General features: G+C 33.7%; 1 protein-coding gene across 18 annotated transcripts in view; it reads right to left on the bottom strand.

Annotated features, from left to right (window-relative positions):
- LOC113511282 (dystonin) overlaps positions 1-22,244 on the bottom strand; it is a 372,284-nt gene that overhangs the window by 98,388 nt on the left and 251,652 nt on the right. For all 18 annotated transcript variants that reach the window (XM_052903181.1, XM_052903184.1, XM_052903175.1 and 15 more), the window contains 13 exons: positions 21,590-21,721; positions 20,864-21,033; positions 20,022-20,243; positions 18,684-18,888; positions 17,450-17,554; positions 16,182-16,300; positions 14,692-14,836; positions 13,360-13,476; positions 12,695-12,819; positions 12,124-12,352; positions 11,524-11,703; positions 9,863-9,955; positions 9,231-9,405 (listed from right to left, as the gene is read on the bottom strand). In XM_052903181.1, coding sequence (XP_052759141.1) covers positions 9,231-9,405; positions 9,863-9,955; positions 11,524-11,703; positions 12,124-12,352; positions 12,695-12,819; positions 13,360-13,476; positions 14,692-14,836; positions 16,182-16,300; positions 17,450-17,554; positions 18,684-18,888; positions 20,022-20,243; positions 20,864-21,033; positions 21,590-21,721 — 2,017 coding nt within the window. The remainder of the gene's footprint in view (positions 1-9,230; positions 9,406-9,862; positions 9,956-11,523; positions 11,704-12,123; positions 12,353-12,694; positions 12,820-13,359; positions 13,477-14,691; positions 14,837-16,181; positions 16,301-17,449; positions 17,555-18,683; positions 18,889-20,021; positions 20,244-20,863; positions 21,034-21,589; positions 21,722-22,244) is intronic.

Below are 22,244 nucleotides of genomic sequence, written 5' to 3'. Positions count from 1 at the left end.
ATTGAACCTACTGACATTTTTACACTGTAACAAACACCACCCACTCCTGGTTAGGGGCATGATTGGAAATTGCAGAGGTAGTGTCAATCCGGCCTATCAAAACAAGGTCAATCGAATTTAAAAAAGAAACATATGACATCAGAAAAACACTCGTAAAACTGTACTTAATTATCGTACGCCGAGACACTAATTTACAATTGATGAAATAAATTGTTCGCTTTGTTGTGGTGATTGTGGTGGAGCCATTTTAGTAAAGACGTGTTATTCGTACTCAACTTTGAAAGACATTTGCTTTTGTATGTATTATTATCAAGCCACTTTGATGCCAAATAAGGGTTTAATTTTTTAATTGACTTCAATAAATAGAGGAAAGTAATAATTTCAGTTGCATTTTTTTTTATGTTTATTACCTTACAACTACGAAGCTATAAGTGTAATATGCTCGCAAAAAAAAAAGACACGACGAATTGAGAATCCCCTTTTTTGAAGTCGTTTTTCTAATCTACATTTCTATGTAGCAACACATTAAAGTATGTAGGTGCTGTATAATAATCCTCGGGGGTCAGTAAGCGACCTCCAATTATAGACAAGAGACCGAATTACTGTCAAGAGACAGCGACAGGGTCGCCAGCCAAATATCGCCCTGCAATTGGACAATAACACGGTGACATCACCGCGGAATGCAGCTACCACACTCACGTGAAGTCCCGGATTCATTACTGAACATGGTTACGCGTAATGGGGGTTTTTGCCAGTAGTTGTCACGTTTGGCAGGCGGATGTAAGCGCAAAAAATGTGTTTATTTACGACATCACATTAGAAATCTCTAAATTTATTAATGTTTCTCTACAATATTATGAATGTATTATACATATAAACCTTCCTCTTGAATCACTCTATCTATTAAAAAAAAAACCGCTTCAAAATCCGTTGCGTAGTTTTAAAGATTTAAGCATACATAGGGACGGACAGACAGCGACTTTGTTTTATACTATCTAGTGATATTTCTTCGCCTTTTACGACATCCATGGGAAAGGAAGGAGTGGCCTATCCTATGCTGGGACTAGACATTTAATTAGTACTGACTTTTGTACAAATTTTCTTAAAGAAATCGATATTGTTAGCAACCCTAAAATAACAGGACATAGTCCACTTCATCCATATACGAACTTCAAATTTGTGCCTATAATTTATTTTACTATTCAAGCGATATGAACGCTATTCAAACATAATAGAGTTCAAAATTGCCCAACACTACCAATAGGAAGACTATTTCAAGACAAACAAACAAATTATACTGTAGCAGACTAAGAAATCCTATTAAGAAGCAGGAGGGTGGTGTGTTAAACATATATAAATATAAAGGTAACGCAAAGACGTCTGTATTATATTATTCTGTTTGTGGTAGTTTAAGTAAAATGTAAAGCTAACAAACCCAATTCTATTGGGAGTTATGTACTGTATTTTACTTGAATTATTCACTTGTCGTTGTATATTTTTATTTGTGGTGCTATAAAGAGTTAAATAATAATAATAATAAAAATAGGTAATCTGTACCTTAATAAATTTCTATAGGATCAATCTAGAAACATAATTTTTCAAATCAGTTTTAAACTGTAAATTGATTATGAGGAAACAAACAAAAATACAACCGAACTGAGAACCTCCTTTTTTGAAGTCGGTATAAAATAACAGTTCCACATGTTTATATAATTACAAATTGCTAATTATATTTTTACAGTTAAATGCACACAGTTTTATTTATTACCACAATATCAGCCGTTAATTGATCATTGCTGAACATAGGTCTCTCTCTTATGTTTCCAGTAGTCATCTTTATCAGGGGAGTTGGTAGCTGCTTAGAATTTGGTGATGCTATAAAAGGGGTACTGCTGTCATCTTTCAACCATTAAGTATAATAAAGTAAAACACGCACATACTGCATTTTATTATATACTAGCGGCCCGTCCCGGCGTCGCACGGGTGGACATTTTTAACATTTCCCTTCACTGCTCTGCTCCTATTGATCGTAGCGTTATGAAAAGTATATTATAACCTGCCCAGGAGTATAAAGAATAATTGTACCAAGTTTCGTTAAAATCCGTCGAGTAGTTTTTGTTTCTATAACGAACATACAGACAGACAGCCAAAAATTTTACTGATTGCATTTTTGGCATCAGTATCGATCACTAATCACCCCCGGATACTTATTTTGGAAATATATTTCATGTACAGAATTGACCTCTCTACAGATTTATTATAAGTATAGATATTTTTAATTATTAGTAATTAGATATATTTATTATGTATGAAACAGACAAAATTTACCTCCTTTCCCCTTCGAGAAAATTCGTTTTATTTTCTTCATTTCCGTTTGTGTAAAAACAACTTTATTGCAAAAACAATAATGTACACTTTTGTTCACTTCTAATCACATGAATTAATTCGTACATTTCACAGTTTGCTTATACAAGAATATAAGCAGTGTTTTTTTTTTTATTTTTATTTTCGACTATTATAATGATAAAGTAATATTTAATTAAAAACAAGTTAATGCATCAATATGATTATAACAACAATGACATTTTCCAATCGCAATATTTAATATTTCTTTAGTTTAAATTAAATTAAATCCAACTTTTACGATTTAAGCTTTAAACATGTGTATAATTATCAAAAACATGTTTATGAAAACAGTTATACGATATATTCGTTATGCCAAGTTCCATTTTTATTATTTAGTTTAAGAATAAACATATCAATAACAAATTACAATAAAGTTACTGGCCATACACAATTTAAAACTAAAAACAAATAAATAAACTACTAAGAAAAAAAAAATAAATATATAAATATATATATATATATATATATATATATATATATATATATAATAAATAAAAAAGTTGTAATTATTTACGCGCAATATATCAATACGGAGTAATCAGAGTAGCGTAGTACGCGCACTACCTAATTGCGACTGACAGTGAGTGATCCCGTAGGATGTCAATACACATACTATGCTTGTCCTTAGCCGTCAAGACGCTGATGTATACGGTGAAACAACAGTTTTGATACTTTGTAAAAAAAAAACTTTATCGCGCACAAACGATAGGATAGGAATTCATTGTATACATATAGTAGAGATAAAGCTAACATTTTCAATCGACTTCAAAAAGAAGCAGGTTCTCAATTCGCTTGTATTTTTTGTTTGTTACCTCATGACGCCATTAGTTATAAATCGATTAGAAAAATTCTTTTTTATCTGAAAAGATATACTTACAGATTGATCCCATAGGCATTTTATCAAACCTCTCAGTAGTTTAGTTTAGAAATCAAAATAACTGATTTCGTTACAATTGACATTTGTTTTTTTAGAACAAATTATATGGAGCTGTATCCAACTTCTTATAAAGAGACATATTTTTACACTGGGTCGAATTTTTAATCTCTGGCGACATATTGGCCTAATTAACTAGTGTATTCCATAAGCGCAGAAGGGGTTAGCAAAACAAAAAACACTTATTAATTTTTAAATGTACTTGGTATTACAGATTAAAAGTATTTGATAAAAGTATCAAATCTGAACATCCTAGTATATCTGGCAGTCAAGGTGCAACGTACATACACCCACACAATAAATTACGCTATCGCACAGTCACTGGCCATTTGTGATAGCACATCACCGAACCACAGCTTGATTAAGGGATAAAGTAGTTGTCACACTCACAGCAGAGACCAGTTTTTTTATATCATTCTGAAAAAACCTCACCAAACGTCATTTTCTTTTTTTTACAACACAGGGGGCAAACGAGCATGCGGCTCACCTGATGGTAAGTGACTACCGCCGCCCATGGGTCACCCACAACACCTACGGCATTGCAGGTGTGCTGCCGACCTTTTAAAAAGGAATATGCTCTTTTCTTGAAGGTTATGTTGCTGTATCGGTTCGGAAATACTGCTGCTGGAAGTTGATTCCAAAGAGTGGTTATGCGTGGGAGAAAGTGCCTCGAAAAACGCACAGTGGAGGGCCGCCACTCGTCCAGATGGTTGGGATGAAATTTTAGTTTATGGCGGGTTGTACGATGGTGAAAATCTGCAGCAGGTATCAATCCGAACAACATGATGAGGTTTTTTCAGGGCCCCTATACAGGACAGGACAGGAGGAAGATAGAGCAAAGAGATCAATCAAAATTTAATTTTTCACTCTTCTCCTCTTTCACTAGCAACTGGCACAAGAAAAGAATGAGTTCATGGAGAGGGGGTTTTACCAAATGCCATTAAGAGACAGAGAGAATGCAAATTAAAAAAAAATACTAACTTCGTAAGTTTTACGTATATCCTCTAAACAGAAAATATATATTATTCTAATTTTTAATATATAATTATATTTATTTATTAATATATATTTATTTATATGAAATTAAATATATAAATACAGATAATTAAAGATAGTTTTAGAATACTCCTATACGTAAACATGACAAGGATTCGTTTAAAAATATATACTATTTTTTAGCCCTTACAAATTAGCTATTACATATTAGCGTGAATTTACTGGGTACAGAGGAATAACACCTGAGTCCTCAGGAATGGCAACGCATGGGGGGTATCATGGGCGAAACAGTATACTCTGTTATGTCTATGGTACTGCTCATGTCTATAGGCGACGGTTACCATTTTCCATCAGGTGGGCCGTCAGCTAGTTTGCCATTCTAAGTTGAATAAAAAAAAATTATTGTAAAATAATGATCAGTTTGTAGGAATTAGCTGAATAAATAACTATTTATCGGTGAGACAAGTGCTTGATCAAGGCAGGTACGAATATGAGTATTTTTAACTACATGCGTCATATATTTAAGTGACATAAGTTCTTAATATTAAAATGGAAGTGTTTGTGATAAATTCTAAATGGCAAATGTTATTATGTAAACAATTTTTATATAATTACATTTTAAAATTACTTTCGAAGCCCTCTTTAAGTTATATCTTTTTCATTTTAAAACGGTCGATCCACAAAATATCCAAAATATTTAGTCTTATATCTCTTGCCTTATGTTTTAAAGTAGCAACATTTTCCTTTGCGTTATACTGTAACTTACATTACTTACATTTACTCCTTTATTCATAAGAATAGCAAACCTCTCATAAACCTATTTTAGCTATTGAACTGTTTTGTCTCTTTCTTATGTATATATATTTATCTATTTACTTTTTTACGTATTTATTTATTTATATATTGATTCACAATTTGTGTTTGTTGTATTTACATTAATTTCACCGATACCTTTCTTGCACTGGATTACCCAAATTAAATTATTTTCTCTCTAACTACACTGGGTTGGCTGGAAGAGATCTCTTTCAGAGATAAGTCCTCCCTTGTTAACAAGTTGTTACACTAATCGTCGTATGTAAGTGTAATTATTAAGTGCAATAAAGAATATATATATATATATATATATATATATATATATATATATATATATATATATATATACAGTGAGTGTAAAAAGTATTCGTACACCTAGGGTTATAATAAAAAAAATACGAATTTGATAGATTTTCCTCTATTTATTTAATTTAAATCAATACTGTTAAATAGTTTAACATTCCCGCACTTTGTTTATGATAATTTTTGTTTTTAAAAAAAAAATTATACAACTTAAAAATATTTTTACGTTAACTAAGCAAATAATGACAAACAAAAAGTATTCGTACATTCATTCTTTTTTAAATGAAATTCTGTATAAATCATTTATTCAATCGAATTTTTCATATGCCTACAATGCCAAGGTCATTTTTAATACGTAGGTATAGATATTAGACGTTTTAGTTGCACTCGTGACAAGTATAGACGTGTTTAGTTACAAAAATGGGTCATAAAACAAAAGAAACGAGTGAAGAGGAGAGAAAAATAATTATTAATTCGCATAATCAATGCAAATCATTTTGTGAAATTGCAAAATTTGTCAATAGACCACGTTCAACCGTACAGACTGTAATTGATCGGTTTTCTATTACTAAAACACTAAAAAACAAACCCAGAGGTGGGGCGTCCATCAAAAATCACGCCTCGATTGGATCGGAAAATTTTAAATTGTGTAAAAAAAAATCCAAAAATTAGTGCCGCTCGAGTGTTACAAGAAATTAATAATATCAATGATTGCCATATTTCTGTCAGTACCGTTCGGAACGTATTACGTAGTAACGATTATCATGGAAGAACTGCGCGTAAAAAGTATTGGGTAAATGATATTAATAGAAAAAAAAAAAGATTAGAATTCGCAAAAAAATATATTAATGAAAAAAATCATTTTTGGCAAACTGTTATTTACTCAGATGAATCGAAATATAATATTTTCAAATCGGATGGACATCATATGGTATGGAGAAAACCTAATATGGAATATAAGAAAGAAAATTTATGTTCAACGGTAAAGCACGGTGGTGGGTCAGTATTTGTATGGGGTTGCATGAGTGCTTTTGGGGTGGGAAAACTTGCATTTATTGATGGAATTAGGGATCACAAAACGTATATTAATATTTTAAAAGAGAATCTTCTCTTTAGTGCAGCTCAAATGGGTTTTAACAATAATTGGATATTTTTACAAGATAATGACCCTAAACATAAAGCATGGAATATTAAAGCATGGATCCTGTTTAACGCTCCAAAATACCTAGAGATTCCTCCTCAATAACCTGATATTAATATTATAGAGCATGTGTGGGATTATCTCGATAATAAAATTCGAAATCGACCAATTTCGAGTAAAGAAACACTAAAAATTGCGCTTCGCGAAGAATGGGCATTGATACCGTCTTCTTATATTTTCAAACTAGTTGATTCGATGCCGCAGAGACTCCAAGCTATCATCAATGCTAACGGTGGTCCAACAACGTATTAATATTTTTTTAATATTCATTTACTTACAAATTTTATAAGTGTACGAATACTTTTTGTTTGTCATTATTTGCTTAGTTAACGTAAAAATATTTTTATGTTGTATAATTTTTTTTATTAAAAAACAAAAATTATCATAAACTAAGTGCGGGAATGTTAAAATATTTAATAGTATTGATTTAAATTAGATAAATAAAAGAAAGTCTATCAAATTCGTATTTTTTTTATTACAACCCTAGGTGTACGAATACTTTCTACACTCACTGTATATATGTTTATCAAAGACTACTCAACCGATTTTAATAATTGTTACACCTATAGAAACCTATAGAAAATAATTTGTTGTAGGAAGCGACTAAGGGAACTTAATGGTCGAGGGATTGGTAGCAACGTCCCTCTTAAAACGTCAAATCCTAAACGTGGTTGCCAATATGCCTGCCAAGCGTGGTAAGTACAGTCAAATCACCCATTATGCCTATATTCAGCAGTGGCTAGTAAACGGTTGATATAATAAACTGTACAAAACCACAATAGCTTTCATACACAAGTACCGATTACTTGCGGTCATTTAGACGGAGAGGTCACTTTGTATGAAGTGAGTGCGTTTATTTTCTTTGTCACCATATGTGACCTATATTGATGATGTCAGCGGTGCAATCATTCAATTAGTCCAATCGAAATGTATTCTGTAATATCAAAGTCAGCTAGCAAAGGCGTATATTATATTTTCTTTTTATTCATTAGTACAAATATGTGTACATGGCGGACTTAACGCTAAATGCATTCTCTCCCAGTCAACCATAGGGAAGTGTAAGAATACTCGAATGCAGTACTACTAACTATTGATATACCTACATACTAAAATTATATATATAAACGAATAAATATATATGAATAACAAATATATGACATATACTATATTATACACGAAACTGAGAATAATATAAAGCACTTACTGCTCGGATAAAGTAAAAAAGTGAGCGTGAACTTTTTTTTGAAAGACAGTTTAGTCGATAGTCTCTTAATGGCATCAGGAAGTTATTAAGTAGTTTATATGGAAGATCATCTTTACTTCTATTATAAACTAGGCATGACCCGCAGCTACATTCGCGTAAATCAGTACCGCAGTATTCGCGTAATCATACAGTATCGTATGTGAAAAACCTATTTGTTTGTCACCAGAGGGAGACTTTGTACAAAAGTCGTTTGCTTGGACTGTCCCATTCGTGTTTCAACCGTGAAGCAGTTGTGTTTGCATGGCTGTTTCGGTTTGAAGGGTATGGATATGGCAGTTAATTTACATGGTACAGAGAAATAACACCTGGGTCCTCAGGAATGGCAACGCATGGGGAGTATCACGGGCGAAACAGTATACTCTGTTATGTCCATGGTACTGCTCATGTCTATAGGCGACAGTTACCACTTTCCATCAGGTGGGCCGTCAGCTCGTTTACCATTCTAAGTTGCATAAAAAATACTTATTTGTTGTTCAAATTGCATTTTTTTATTTATTTATTTTTTTAAATAACTTTATTGACCAATAGAAAATATGGTACAAAAGTCGGACTTAATGCTAGTAGCACTCTCTAACAGTCGCCTTTTGGAAGGACAGTGAATCACGTACGCGTTACTTCATTATTAGGATAGGTAAAGATAATAACAGTTCATAATGTATACCTATGTACAAATAATGTATACATACATATACAACAAACTGTTGATTATATAATATACATAGATAAGTATAAAAATAATAATATATATACTAATAATCTACATAGGTGGGGGGAAGGGATTGTTTAGTAATGGGCAGGATAGTCTCCATTGCTATCAATACACCCTATCAGGTCGACCTCCATGCGGTTCCCCCTGGAAACTATCGTTACTAATTTATCGTTGAATTCGTCACGATGGGCCAACTGAACTGCCTTTTCATTCTCACCTATCATCTCCCACTGGTGTCCCGCCAGTGTATACCGATAGCACAAGCGGGGTTACCATTCCATTATCGTCCATTAAAAATTATATATATCTATATAATATATGTATATACTTGATAAATATATAAAATATAAAAAAAAGAATGAAAAGCTACTACTCTTGTAATGAGATCATATAATGAGCATGGAGTTTTTTATTAACATAAATTTATTTGAAAGCCCTCGGATACCTTAAGGCAGTGCATTCCACAGCTACCAAGCATATTCAATTCAAAAATGAAAATGGAATCGGTCAAAATCATAACCCTCCTTTTTGCTTCGTCGTAGTCGGGTAACCTATCTTTATCATTCCGGTAGTATTAGAATGGAAACATTTAAGCGTATCTCACCTTCAGCTCTAGCGCGGCGTTCGAATTCGTCGAATAGGCGATTGACGTCGTCGATCTCTCTGCGCAGGCGCCGCAGCTGCGGGTCAGCCGGGTCGCCCTCCGCGAGCAGCTTCTCGGCGTCCTCGTTCAGCGCCCGGCGGATGGCTTGACGCTGTTCCGCGCCCATCGCCACGAACTGTTGGTAATCAATTAGTATTGAAACGTGTGCCGGCCGGATAGCCCGGGTACCAGATAGTAATTCAGTACCAAGCTGGGTAAAGGATATTCAATAAAAATAATAAAAAAAATAAACACTATTTTAAGCGACTTCCCTTAATCGGAAATGACTTTCCTAATATTAGAAATATAAAAGTGAGTTTGTTATATTTTTGTATTATAGTATTGTTAAATTTCAATTATTTATAAAAAAAAAATGATGTTAGAAGCGTTATAAGTGTTGTTAACTTATAATCATACAATACATCACTTTTTTATAAAAAAAAATAAATAAAAATTAAATATATACTTGAGTACCAAGAACTTATTAAATTAATTTTGCAAAAAAAAAAAAAAAGACTTGTAAAAAATATACGTATATGTACGAATTATTTTGTTATCTAGGTTACACAGAAAAAAAAATATGTATAACTAACCTGCGGGAAATCCCATCCTTTCACCACCTTTATGGTGGCGAAGATCATGTTCTGTCTCATTCTCAACTGCTTGCGTTGCCATAATTGTATCACCTTGAACAACCAAAAAAATAAACATACATATATTATATGGAACAAAGAATACACTGGCACCACCAAATGCATAGTTTACAATGAAAATAATAACGTTGACACGTTATTATGTAAACAGTAACGCGGGGTCAGTAAACAATGATTTAGTATGTACATAAAAAGTTATCGTATGTAATGATTTGTGATATCAATACCTATAATAAAATTAATTGGGTCATACAATACAGAATATTTAAGACAGTGTTGCCAGAGAGAATTTTTTATTAGAATAATAGATATAATTAAACATTGTATCTCACAAAATAAACCGAATTGTAATGTGGTAAAATCAGTTATTTTGTTTTAAAAACTGAACAACTGAACCGACTTTGACCTTTTAGATAAAGAAATATTTTTCCAAATCTTTTTTTATTAAATAAATTACGAAGTTACAAGCATAAAAATACAACGGATTTAACCCTTAAATACCTAAAGTTTCAAATTTGATACCGGGGTTATAAATCACATTGGGCGTCTACAATTGATTTTATTTTAATATTTGGCTGTTTACATGTTACCAAACGTTTTTTTTTTTCAAAATAAATATATAAAAATATCGTTTTGATTTTTGTTTTTCTTTTTATCCCCATTATTAAACCCAGCAAAGGGTACACTTATATATTTTTTAATTTGATTATAAAAATCAGGCTTTTAAGGGTTAAGAATCCCCTTCTTTTTGAAGTAGGTTAAAAATAATAATTATTCCAGAGTGGAACTTTCGTGTATTTGTCTGTAATATAAATTATTAGAATAAAACAGTATCAATATTCCGTAAATTGATAGTTGACTGACAATAAAATATTAGCTTAGATAAAAATTATAAGCATTGGTAATGAGAAGGAGAAAAAAAATATAATAACATTTGTGTTAAAGAGAGATAGATAATAGATTGGTCGAAGTTTTATGAACATAACGTATTTCGATAATTTTCGTGTTCTGAAGCGTCATTTGGATTAAGTGTATGTGTGATATTATTACTTTTTTTGTTTACTCTCCACTTTTAACTTATTTAAAGGGCCAATTGACTCGTGACGGGCGATACCCTTGTTTCGGGGTTTTATTGAGCCCGGATGGTAAATCCAACAAGTTAATTTTACTGGTCAGACCAAGCAGAAACCAGGTCCGTAGCTGGGCAGCAATTTGGCTAGCTAAATTACAACTGCCTGATTTATATGAAAATAAATTATATTGCTATTCAGCAATAATATGTCTATATAGATAGATAGATAACCTTTATTACCAGTATTAAGAAAATAAAACATTAAAACAATAAAAAGAAAAAAAAAACAATGAATGTTGCTGGTAATAGGAGCCGCCTCAGCTGTTGCTATACATGTACAGCTCCAGCGAGATATAGCGCGGATTTTCAGGCCCCTTAACTCCTTTACCTTTAGCATGCGTGCGGGTCGTCAATACCTATTTCCCGGATGGGAGACTCAACACGCTTAACAACAAATATATAAAACATTACAATTAATATGTTAGGGTTGTAACAGTACGCATACGTAAGCATGCGTACGCGCGCATACCCGGTCGTACGCAGTGCGCAGGCGCGCAGCGGCCTCGCGTGCCTCCTGGCAGGGCGGCGGCAGCGCCACCACGACGCCCGGCAGCTGCAGCTCGGTGCCGGCGCCGCCCACGCGCACGTGCCAGCGGCTACGCCCGGAGTTGTCTATCACCGTCACTGAGGAGCCCTTCTCTATGGCCACCTGTTGAATCGACAACAATACATTTATTTGTTTTGTTAAATAATTTTTTTTTTTATTTGGCAAAATAATTATGTTTCTTTCGATAAAAAAAAAATGAGAACAGTCACAATTAGTGATGATCTAACTTGATTTACAGATAAGACACTGGGTATGAACTACGGAGATATATCGCTCAGAGTCCTCAGAAATGGCAACAAATGAGTTTTGTCATATTGTGTCTCTGCTAGAACGCTGTTTGTATTCAGAGTTGCGATGACCACTATCCATCAAATAATCCGCCAGTCATAATATAAAAAATAATAATTTAAATGTATGAATTTCAAAATCGTTCACAAGTATGATGCAAACAACAATAAAATATAATACTAAAAATATCGTTCACGAGCATGACGCGACATGAATTAATGATAAATAACTCACGTTCGCATGTTTATAAGCGCAAACGGTCTCAGCCCTTAGAGGCCTGGTGATCGGTGCCTTCCTCTGCTTCACAGGTCTAATTTCTTGTGCTTCCTCGACTAGGCGAGTTACCATCGTACCGTGAGCGTTAAGCTCTTCGCGTAGATCTTGCATTCCCTTGAGGAGTCGTTCGCCTTGGTCAAGCGTGAACTCTGATTGGGAGAATGTACTGTTGAGGGCTTCTTCGCGTCTGTAAGTAAAAATTGAGAAAAATTAAACATTGCTTTTTCGATAGAATAGTTCATATAAAATTGTTAAAAGAAAAGAAAAAAGATTTGGAATTTGGATCGGGCATGTATTGGGTCAGCTAGTATAATGAGCGAGGATTGTGAACAATAAAGTTTTTATAAACTTTTCAATAGAATTTTTAAATGATTGATAACACGTATTTTTCGCTCATTCTTCTCCACTGTAATAATTTTGAAAATTAGGCCGCAGAATAAAAAAATGTCGATTTAAAAACACTGTAAATCAAATTGCATTAGTTTTTTTTTTTTATTCGAGTATTATAAAACCGTTCCATTACACTTACTTCTGTATCCATTTCTCTGCTTCCTTGACCTCCTCGAAGAAGTTGTGGTACTGCGTGGTGTGCTTCAGATGGGTCTCCAAGCAGAGTGTCAGTTGGAGTACCCACGCCCACTGCGATTGCATCACCTGGTGAAGAAAGGTTTATTTGTAAAATAGGTTTAAAACATTTAGTATGACCATAGAAAAAAAAATTTTTTTAAAGTAAAATATTGACTATGGTCCTACACATTGTAGCATGCGGACAACTTTACGATTTTATTATATATAAAATATTTCATTGTAAAAAAACCATTAATTATAATTTACTACATTGACTTCGACTCAAAAATTCTTGTTCAATTTTTTTTTTCTTTCCTACTTTGAATAATACAAATAATAATCGTATTAATTTTTTAACAAAGTATTGCTTTTTTAAGGGTCCGTATTAAAAAAAATCACATGGATTTCTTCGTATCTTTGTCTGTATTTGATATATTGTATTGTTAACATTTTGTCAAAATATTATGCATAAATGAATAATATTTACTAATCTTTGTTCATTGCAACCTTAATATCAGTATCATTTAATTTAATTAATATAACTTCTTATAAGTTTCTAAGACATGGTTGCAAAAAATTGCAAATCTGAAATCTAATTTATAAACAACAAAGTTCATTTTGCAATACCTGTAGGTGAGCTTCAATAGTCTTAGTAGCTGGATGATGTTGGGCGATCAAAGCCTCTCCTCTGTCGATGACGTTGCTGAATTGTAGTTCGCGTTTCTCAAGCGACGACATCAGTTGCTGTTGAAATTTAGACTTTATTAATACATACATAAAGTCAATATTTTATTATCAACATTTAAAGATTACGAAGCCCAATGAAAAATAAAATGGCAAAGAAAAACGTATAGAAAGAAAACTTATAGTGTAAAATAACAAACCTCTTTGCCGTCCCCAAATGAATGCTTGCACGGAAAAAAACGAAAATATGAAATAATTACTGAATGTAAAGGAAACACGCAGCCACAAATATGACAAAACAACAAAATCTCATCAATTAATCAAATAATCTCTCAATTGATCGTTCAGTAGGGTTTTTTTTTATGCAACTTAGAATGGCAAACAAGCCGACAGCCCACCTGATGGAAAATAGTAATCGTCGCCTATAGACATGAGCAGTACCATGGACACAACAGAGTATACTGTTTCGCCCATGATACCTTTTTGCCATTCTTGACTCAGGTGTAATTCCTCTGTACCATGTAAATTCACTGCCATATCCCACCCTTCAAACCGAAACAGCAATGCAAACACAACTGCTTCACGATAGAAACACGAATGGGACAGAGGTGTCCACGCAAACGACTTTTGTTCAAAGTCTTTTGTAGCAAACATGATTGGGCAAGAGACACTTGATTTTTTGTTTTGTTACACATTGTTGCTGCATGCTCGGCTTTAGAAGAATTGGCGCTTACATATCTATTCCATAAATGTGATATGAGACAAATTATAACGGAATTAAACGTCCAGTCAAAAAAATATGTTCAAATGCATGTCATGATGACTTTGACAGATATCAGATTTGGTTCAGGGTAACAGCACTATCACATTTATGAAACAGGTCCCTGATATGATCGACAAGAAGCATGATGAATTTAGTGCCTCGTTATATAAATTAAGTGTAATTCACTTGAAAATAGATGAATAGGAATAGCATTTATCCACCAAGTGTTTTTTAAAATTATCCGAATTACCAATGTACATTTAACATTATATATATATATATATATATTACATTAACATTATATATATATATATATATATATATATATATATATATATATATATATTGAATAAAAAGTGTTACATATGTATATAGATATTCAACAATCAATCGACTTTTGATTTGTACTACCGTTGTTCGTCCTTAGATTGTATTCTAGTCGAGTGAATTATTAATTTGTTTACATTTTTATTATGTTTTATTGACATGCCACTACCGTTTAATCATCTCACCTCATAGTAATGTTGTACGGCCGGTAGGTTGATGTGCGGGTCCGCCCAGTCCCTGGACAATTCCACTTGTTCCTTCTCGTTCAGCCAGTTCAATTCAGCGGTCGCGGATTGTAGGAAGTCCTGTAGCGCGTCTAGATCTGACATGCTGCGGAAATAGGAACTTGATTTAGCTTTATACATATAAGTATACATATATTTATACATACATATACATATATTTATACATATAATTTATGTATCTTTTTTTAAGAGTTCTCTCTTGTCGGTGCAAGTAATAATATCATTCAGCTTTCCAGCCAGCTCTATTCCAGGCCATATCTTTGAGCTCCCTATACGACGTGACACCTAGTGTTTCCTTCTTTTGTTTCTGTCCCATGTAGTTATCTCTCGATTTCAGCTTTCTCTTTTGCTCTCTATTTGTATCTCTTATGTATCCTATAATAACTTAAATATTAACTAGTAAGTGAGTAAATGGGCTAGACAAGTATTATGGTGCTTTAGTAATTATCATTACTATGAACATACATACATACATACATACATATCTGTCACGCCTGTCTCCCATTAGGGTAGGCAGAAACAATGGAACGCCAAATGCTTCGATTCAAACAAACCTCTTTCGCTTCTTCCACATTCATCAATCTTGTCATACACGCTCGTCGGTTACGGGTACTTTTAATTTGGCCCTTCTTCAGCACGTCGCCTATTTGATCGACATACGTCCGTCTAGGGCGGCCCCTACCGACATCTCCATTCATTCTTGCTCGATAAATCTCTTTCGTAATTCTTCTTTCATCCATCCTCTCCAAATGACCAAACCAACGCAACATTCCTTTTTCGATTTTGGTCACTATGAATATATTGATATAAATGGTGATCAAGTACTGTGTCACTAGTTTTATACTTTAACTTCGAACCTTGAAAATATGTTTGAAATGTAGAAGTCGAGCAAAACAAAAATTTGGTGTGAAAATAACGATATATTTTTTTTAAATGGTACCAAATTGATGATTTAAACATTTTAAGATACTGTTTATGACAAGTATCATAAATCTATTGGTCGGAATTTAATTAACATCTTACTATATGGACTTTTAGATTAATTATTCATATTATTAAAAAAAAAAAACGCTTGCACTTCTTCACAAAAAGTCTTTGTGCAATCAATGGATAATAATAGATTTCAATTCTTATTTATCAATTAAGAACGTAATTAGTTGAAAATATTACATGAATAACATAAAAAATATTATTATAATAAATTATATAAAAATAGAAATATTATATTTTTTATACCACTCAGGGTGGTAAACAATCCATACGGCCCACCCGATGAAAAGCGGTTACCGTACCCTATAAACGCCTGCGCAATACCAGGGGTTTAATAATAATAATAATTTTGTTAGAAAATATGCATATCATAATATATATATATATATATATATATATATATATATATATATATATATATATAAGATGTTTAAACATACCGTTTAGTGCTGGTAGAGAGCAATTCAGCATACAGCTTTTGCAGCTGACTCAAGTGCTGGTTGTAGAGGTTCAACTCCTCGCCAGTGAAGTTAGCGCGGTTGTGCACGCACTGTTCCACCTGTACATAGGAATATGAACTTTATTATTACAATTGTACGGTAGTATAAACACCTTCAAACGAATGACGTGAAGTCAACACAATACGTGGCCGCTTGGTCTCCGATGAACATATCCAGTAAAAAAAAAAATAGATTTTTATTTGTAAATATCTCAGCCATTTTTAAAGATAACTAAGACATGTATTTTTTTAAGTAATTTTTCGTGATTATTTCAATATCAATATAATCTCTGAAAACCGAGATTTAACCGATTTTTTTATTTCGGTCAAAGCATAACATAATAAATAAATATCGTATATTATTTATTTCGATATTTACATTGAATAAAAAGATAAAAACTATATATTAATATTGCATTGTTTAAATATATACGAAGCAAATATGTGATAATATAAATACTGAAACAAACAAAAACTTATTTGACCGGAAAGCTTTATTTATTTTTCGTGTCCGCCGAAATGTTAGAAGTACCGCTAAAAATATAGTTTTATATTTGTTTATAAAAACTATACCTAACTAAACCTCCTAGATTTACAAATAAATAAAAAAATATTATTATAAGACTTGTATTACATACATAAGATTGTGGCCATCAAAAAAAATTTTTTATTTAGGTACTGAACCGATTTTGATGATAAAATTTCTAAAGGCCTAATCTGTAAGTATATTTTTTTAGTAAAATAAATTCCCAAATCGTTTTACAACTGACAGAATTTTGAGGTAACAAACATAAAAAAAAATACTACCTAATTGCAAACTACCTTATTATTATTATTTTTTAAATGGAGCTTTTATTACATGTTAACTAAAATACATACATATTTATTTTCAAATAAATTTTGTACACAAAAAAATATTGTATTATAGTGTAATAATGAATTGTGGTTATTCTTTTTAAGGCAGTGTTCTATCAAGGAAATTTAATTTTTTTAATTTAATTTCACTGAAGAAACACAGTTCGAGAAAAGACATAACATAGCATATCTCATCATCACAACTAAAATATTATTCCTTTCCCGTTTTTGAGCATTTGTTTCAAGACATTTCTGTCCTATAACGCGTATAGTAAGGGTAGATTCCTAGTTTCACGTATGGCTAACGATTTCGATTCGCCCCTATATATAGAATTACGAGAAAGAAGTACAAACCTTTGAATGGAACTGATCTATTTGCTTGTGTTCTCTCTGGTGCTTGTCCAGTTCGTGTTGTACCGACGGAAGATCGGACCCGTATTCGGATTCGTGTAGCTTTTTCTGAGGAAAAAAAGCAAGAAGTTATATTATTTACCCTATTATTTACCCTATTATTTACCCTATTATTTACCCTATTATTTACCCTCACATTACACAAAATTATTTACGGTGTGTATAAAATGAATATAATGAAATGACCTCCGTCGTAAAATCTCATGCTTATGTCAATTTACTGCCTCTTAAATCTACACAAATAGAATTGGGGTTTTTTTTTTAATGAATGATAATGGAATAGTAACCGCTCTTGCGCTAAAGTTATACTAGTGAGGGACGATAGGTGAAGATGAAAAGGCAGATCAGTTAGCCCATCGTGATGAATAACCCTTGTTATTCAGTAGGACGGTTTCCAGGGAAGACCGCGGGGTGAGTGATCGGACTAGGTACATTGCTAGCAATGGAGCTGGTAGTCCCCATTACTAACAATCCCTTTCTCCCCGAATTAGGAGGATTGTACAGTGTAAGAGTTCTTTTACACTTGTGATTATTTCTTGTAATTGTTTATATTTATAAGTTAACTATTGTAATCTTTTGAAGGAAACAATAAAGAGTATCTATCTATCTATCTTTCTAAGATGCTGTGATTTCGAACACCCCTTTTGGAACTAGGCAAGAGAATAGTTCACTTTTCAATTACTGATCCGCGTTAAGGGCGCATCAATAATATTTAAAACTATTCCAAATTTCAAACTGATACCATAAATAGTTGAAATATGGGATTGTGGCTAACGAACGCACGATTTGCAATATAAAAAGTCTGTTTTCATAATTTTAAAGAAACGTTATACGAATAAAATTGATTCGTCCCTACTTAACATATAAATATCTTTTTTTTTAAGTGAGTAATCATTCAAGATTGTGTCTCACAAAAAAACAAAACAGATTTTGTTTGTGACAAAACCAGCTATGATATTTCTATGGAACCAATCTGTAAGTATATTTTTCTGTTAAAAAAAATCCAAATCAGTTCACAACTGATGGAGTTATGAGGTGACAAACATAAAAAAGTACAATCGAATTGAAAACCTCTTTTTCTGAAGTTGATCAAAAAATATATCGTCTATACAGTATATGTACATTACATTATACTTAGAAAATAACAATAGAAGTACACTGTATTCAGCACACTCACCAATTTCTCTTTACACCACCTGGTCGCCTCCTGCAACTGCTGGAACTTGGGGTCGGCATCGTGGACCCTGGTCTCCAGGACGGTCCTGGTCTCGCGGCGCACGGTGGTCTGCTGCACCGGCATACGGACGGACGATAGCCGCGGCACCAGGCGCCCGGTGAACGCTTGACGAGCGTTTAGCCAACGGTCGTGAACTTGCTGCACTCTGTGAACATAAGTAAACAATTTGGAATGAACAAACTGACAGATCGCTCGAAAGTGACAACCAGCCCTTACAGATACAGCCATTACAGCAGTAAAGACATCATAGAATGGAGAGTATCACCCATGATAAGTTTCATGCATTGCGTGAGAATGGGGTTGTAATAACGGCTAGCAAAATACCCTATCAGGTCGACTTCCATGCGGTTCCCCTGGAAACCATCGTGGTTCTAGTCGAATTTGTGACGATGGGTCAACTGATCTGCTTGTATTCTCACCTATCAACCCTCACCGGTATAATACTTTGCCAGCGTACACCGATAGTACAGTCAAAATTACCGTTTCATTTTCGCCTATTAAAAAAAAAAACTCTTGCAATGTCATTTAATGAAGGCTGGAATATTACACCTTCGTATATCTTGGTAATAATTTTACTGGCATAATATCAACTCATAGACGATAAATAGGCCTTTGAAATATGAGGTAATAGCAAGACAGAAGTACCCTTTGCATATACAGATATACCTTCTGTAAAATCTTTCTCTGGAATATCTCTATATCCATGTACATTTTTACTTAATAATTTTGACAGAGAATGCTACATGGCATTAAGCTCGACATTTGTCCAAAGTTTTACTGTGCAATAAAGAATAAATATATATCCATACCCCCACTATAATTGTAAAGTTAGAAAGCGATAAAGTCCTAAGGGTTTTAAAGCTAAATTGGTAATGGATTGGCCCTATAGGTCAAAGAACTGGCTTAGGTGGTTTCGATATAATAAAAAATAAACAGACATGGATACTCAGTTCTATATAATCTATGGTCTATGTTCAGAAGTATTAAAAGAAAGGTTAAAATGGTATTGATGGAACCATATTTCGTTATAAGTGTGGAGTTGCTTTCACTCAGAGATGCTAGCTAGCTAGAATACACACAGAGTACCAGTACAGCACTCTAGCAAGAATGTGTGTGTGTGTAAAGAAAGATTTTATTTTATTACATTATAAACCAATATTGTTCCAAACTAGATTCTAGCAATAGCAAGGATTTGTCTATAATCAAATAGAGACGGATAGATTAATACCGTTAAAAGCAATTTATTTTGAACCTTATAGAGTAAAAAATAAAACTCACCGCCTGTGTAATTCGTTGGCTTGTGGGTAACGGCCCTCTCTTAGGGCGTGCGAGTCCTGGAACATCTCTTGTATGGTGTGCTCCATGGCGAGCAAGTCCTGTTCAATTTGTTCGGCGGCCATCTTGGCCTCGGCTGGGTGTACACCGCGCTCCACCCGTCGTATCTCGCTTTCAATGTGTCGCTCGACGTTGTCGAGACCTCCCTCAGTTTGTTTTATGTCTCTGTAGAAAACAAGATTTATTTTAAGCATAATTTGATCATCATCAACATATCAGACTTTATTTGTCCACTGCTGAAGTCCCTTGGAGGGTTTTGCCAGTAGTTGCCACGCTTGGCAGGCGGATTGGCAACCGTAGTTAAGTTTTAGAGATGTTTTAAGAGGAACGTTGCTGCCTATCCCTTTACCATTAAATCCTCTTAGTCGCCTTTTACGACACGGGAAAGGAAGTGGTGGCCTATTCTATGCCGGGGCCACACGGCCTTGTGTACAGTGTAGTATGATATTCATGTACATAATTCAACGACATAATTACTATTAGCACGGGTGGGGGGAAGGGGTTGTTAGTAATGCGGACTATCAGTCTCATTGCTAACAATATATCGTGTCAGGTCGACCTCAACGTGGTCTTCTCTGGAAACCATCATTCCGTTGAATTCCAGGTGTATACATCACGATGGGCTAACTGGCATGCCTTTTCATTCTCACCCATTATTCATCACTGGTGCCTCGCTAGTGTATACCATAGCGCAGTACCTACTATTCCATTATCATGCATTAAAAAATAACTAGCACGTGTTGTGTTCAGTACTTATGTTACAATAATGTGCCAAGACAACTAACCTATGTAGTTTCTCAGCCAGCCGCTGCAGCCGCTCCAGGCGGCGGATCTCATCGCTGAGGTCGCGCTCGCGTTCTTGGTGCGCCATCATTAACCTTGACCACGAGTGTTCCAGGGCGTCCGGTCGTAACGCGGGCTCGATATCACACTCGCCCACAGATTCGAAATATTTCTGCAAATTGCGAACATTATGCATAAATAAAAATATTTTAAAAGCCTAATTATTTAAAAAGACCACTGTATATGAATAGGGAACTTTTTTTTTTCAAAAAAAAAGGATTAATTTTGGGCCCTATTATTGTAAAGTATCTCAAATAATCAAGAAACATAAAAGAATTACCAGAATAATAGTAGAAGACTAATTTATTATGAAGTTTATTGGTATTTTTTTTATGCAATTTAGAATGGCAAACAAGCTAGAAAGTGGTAAACGTAGCCTATAAACATGAGCAGTATTATGGACATAACAGAGGATAATGTGGGATAAAAGTATTTTCTGGTTTTTACGACATTTATTTCATGTTACGTGCTACATAATTGTAAATACGAAATAGAATTATGTAAAATATGTAAACTATTGTATAAATTGAAATAAGATAACTTACTATCCAAAAAAGAAAATGTGACAGCGTTTAAATTTAGTAAATAACACAAAACATGATTGTCAAAACATATAAAGAATTAACTTTCGGTGGAGAAACTTATGATGAAGGTGTTGTATGACTTACTTCTAATTCCCTGTATTGATGGAAGAGCTTCTGCTTCTCCCGCTGGCGCAGAGGCACTTCTTCGTTGCGGAAACGCGTGCTCTCGCTGAGCAGCTTTTTCATCTCGATCAAAGTTGATGGGAAAGCACGGTCCTGGAACATTAAATTAAGGTTTTTTTACTTAGAATGGCGAACAAGCTGACGGCCCACCTGATGAAAAGTGGTAACCATCGCCTATAGACATGAGCAATACCATGAACATAACAGAGTACACTGTTTCGCCCATGATACCCCCCATGCGTTGTCATTTCTGAGGACTCAGATGTTATTCCTCTGTACCCTGTCAATTCACTGCCATATCGCACCCTTCAGACCGAAACACAGCTATGCAAACACAACTGCTTCACGATATAAACACGAATGGAGCAGAGGTGCCCAAGCAAACGATAAAATTTTTGTACAAAGTCTTTAGAGTCAAGAGGTATTACATTATAACAATATTGCTATTAAAGTCTGTTCCATATGATATCCAGTCCGGTAAGAACTTTCGTTATTATACTAAACAAACAATTGTCCCATCTGCTAACCCTGGCTCAGTTTATCAGCAAATACTTTTGCCATAATAGAGCGTAAACAAGATACCCAAATCTATCAGGCCTATGTCAATCAACTCATT

Source organism: Galleria mellonella, unplaced genomic scaffold, assembly GCF_026898425.1.
Source record: "Galleria mellonella isolate WM207_F2 unplaced genomic scaffold, CSIRO_AGI_GalMel_v1 utg133, whole genome shotgun sequence".
NCBI classification, from domain to species: domain Eukaryota; kingdom Metazoa; phylum Arthropoda; class Insecta; order Lepidoptera; family Pyralidae; genus Galleria; species Galleria mellonella.
The sequence above is the reverse complement of the archived record's forward strand: the minus strand, read 5'-3'. Positions and strand labels throughout refer to the sequence as shown.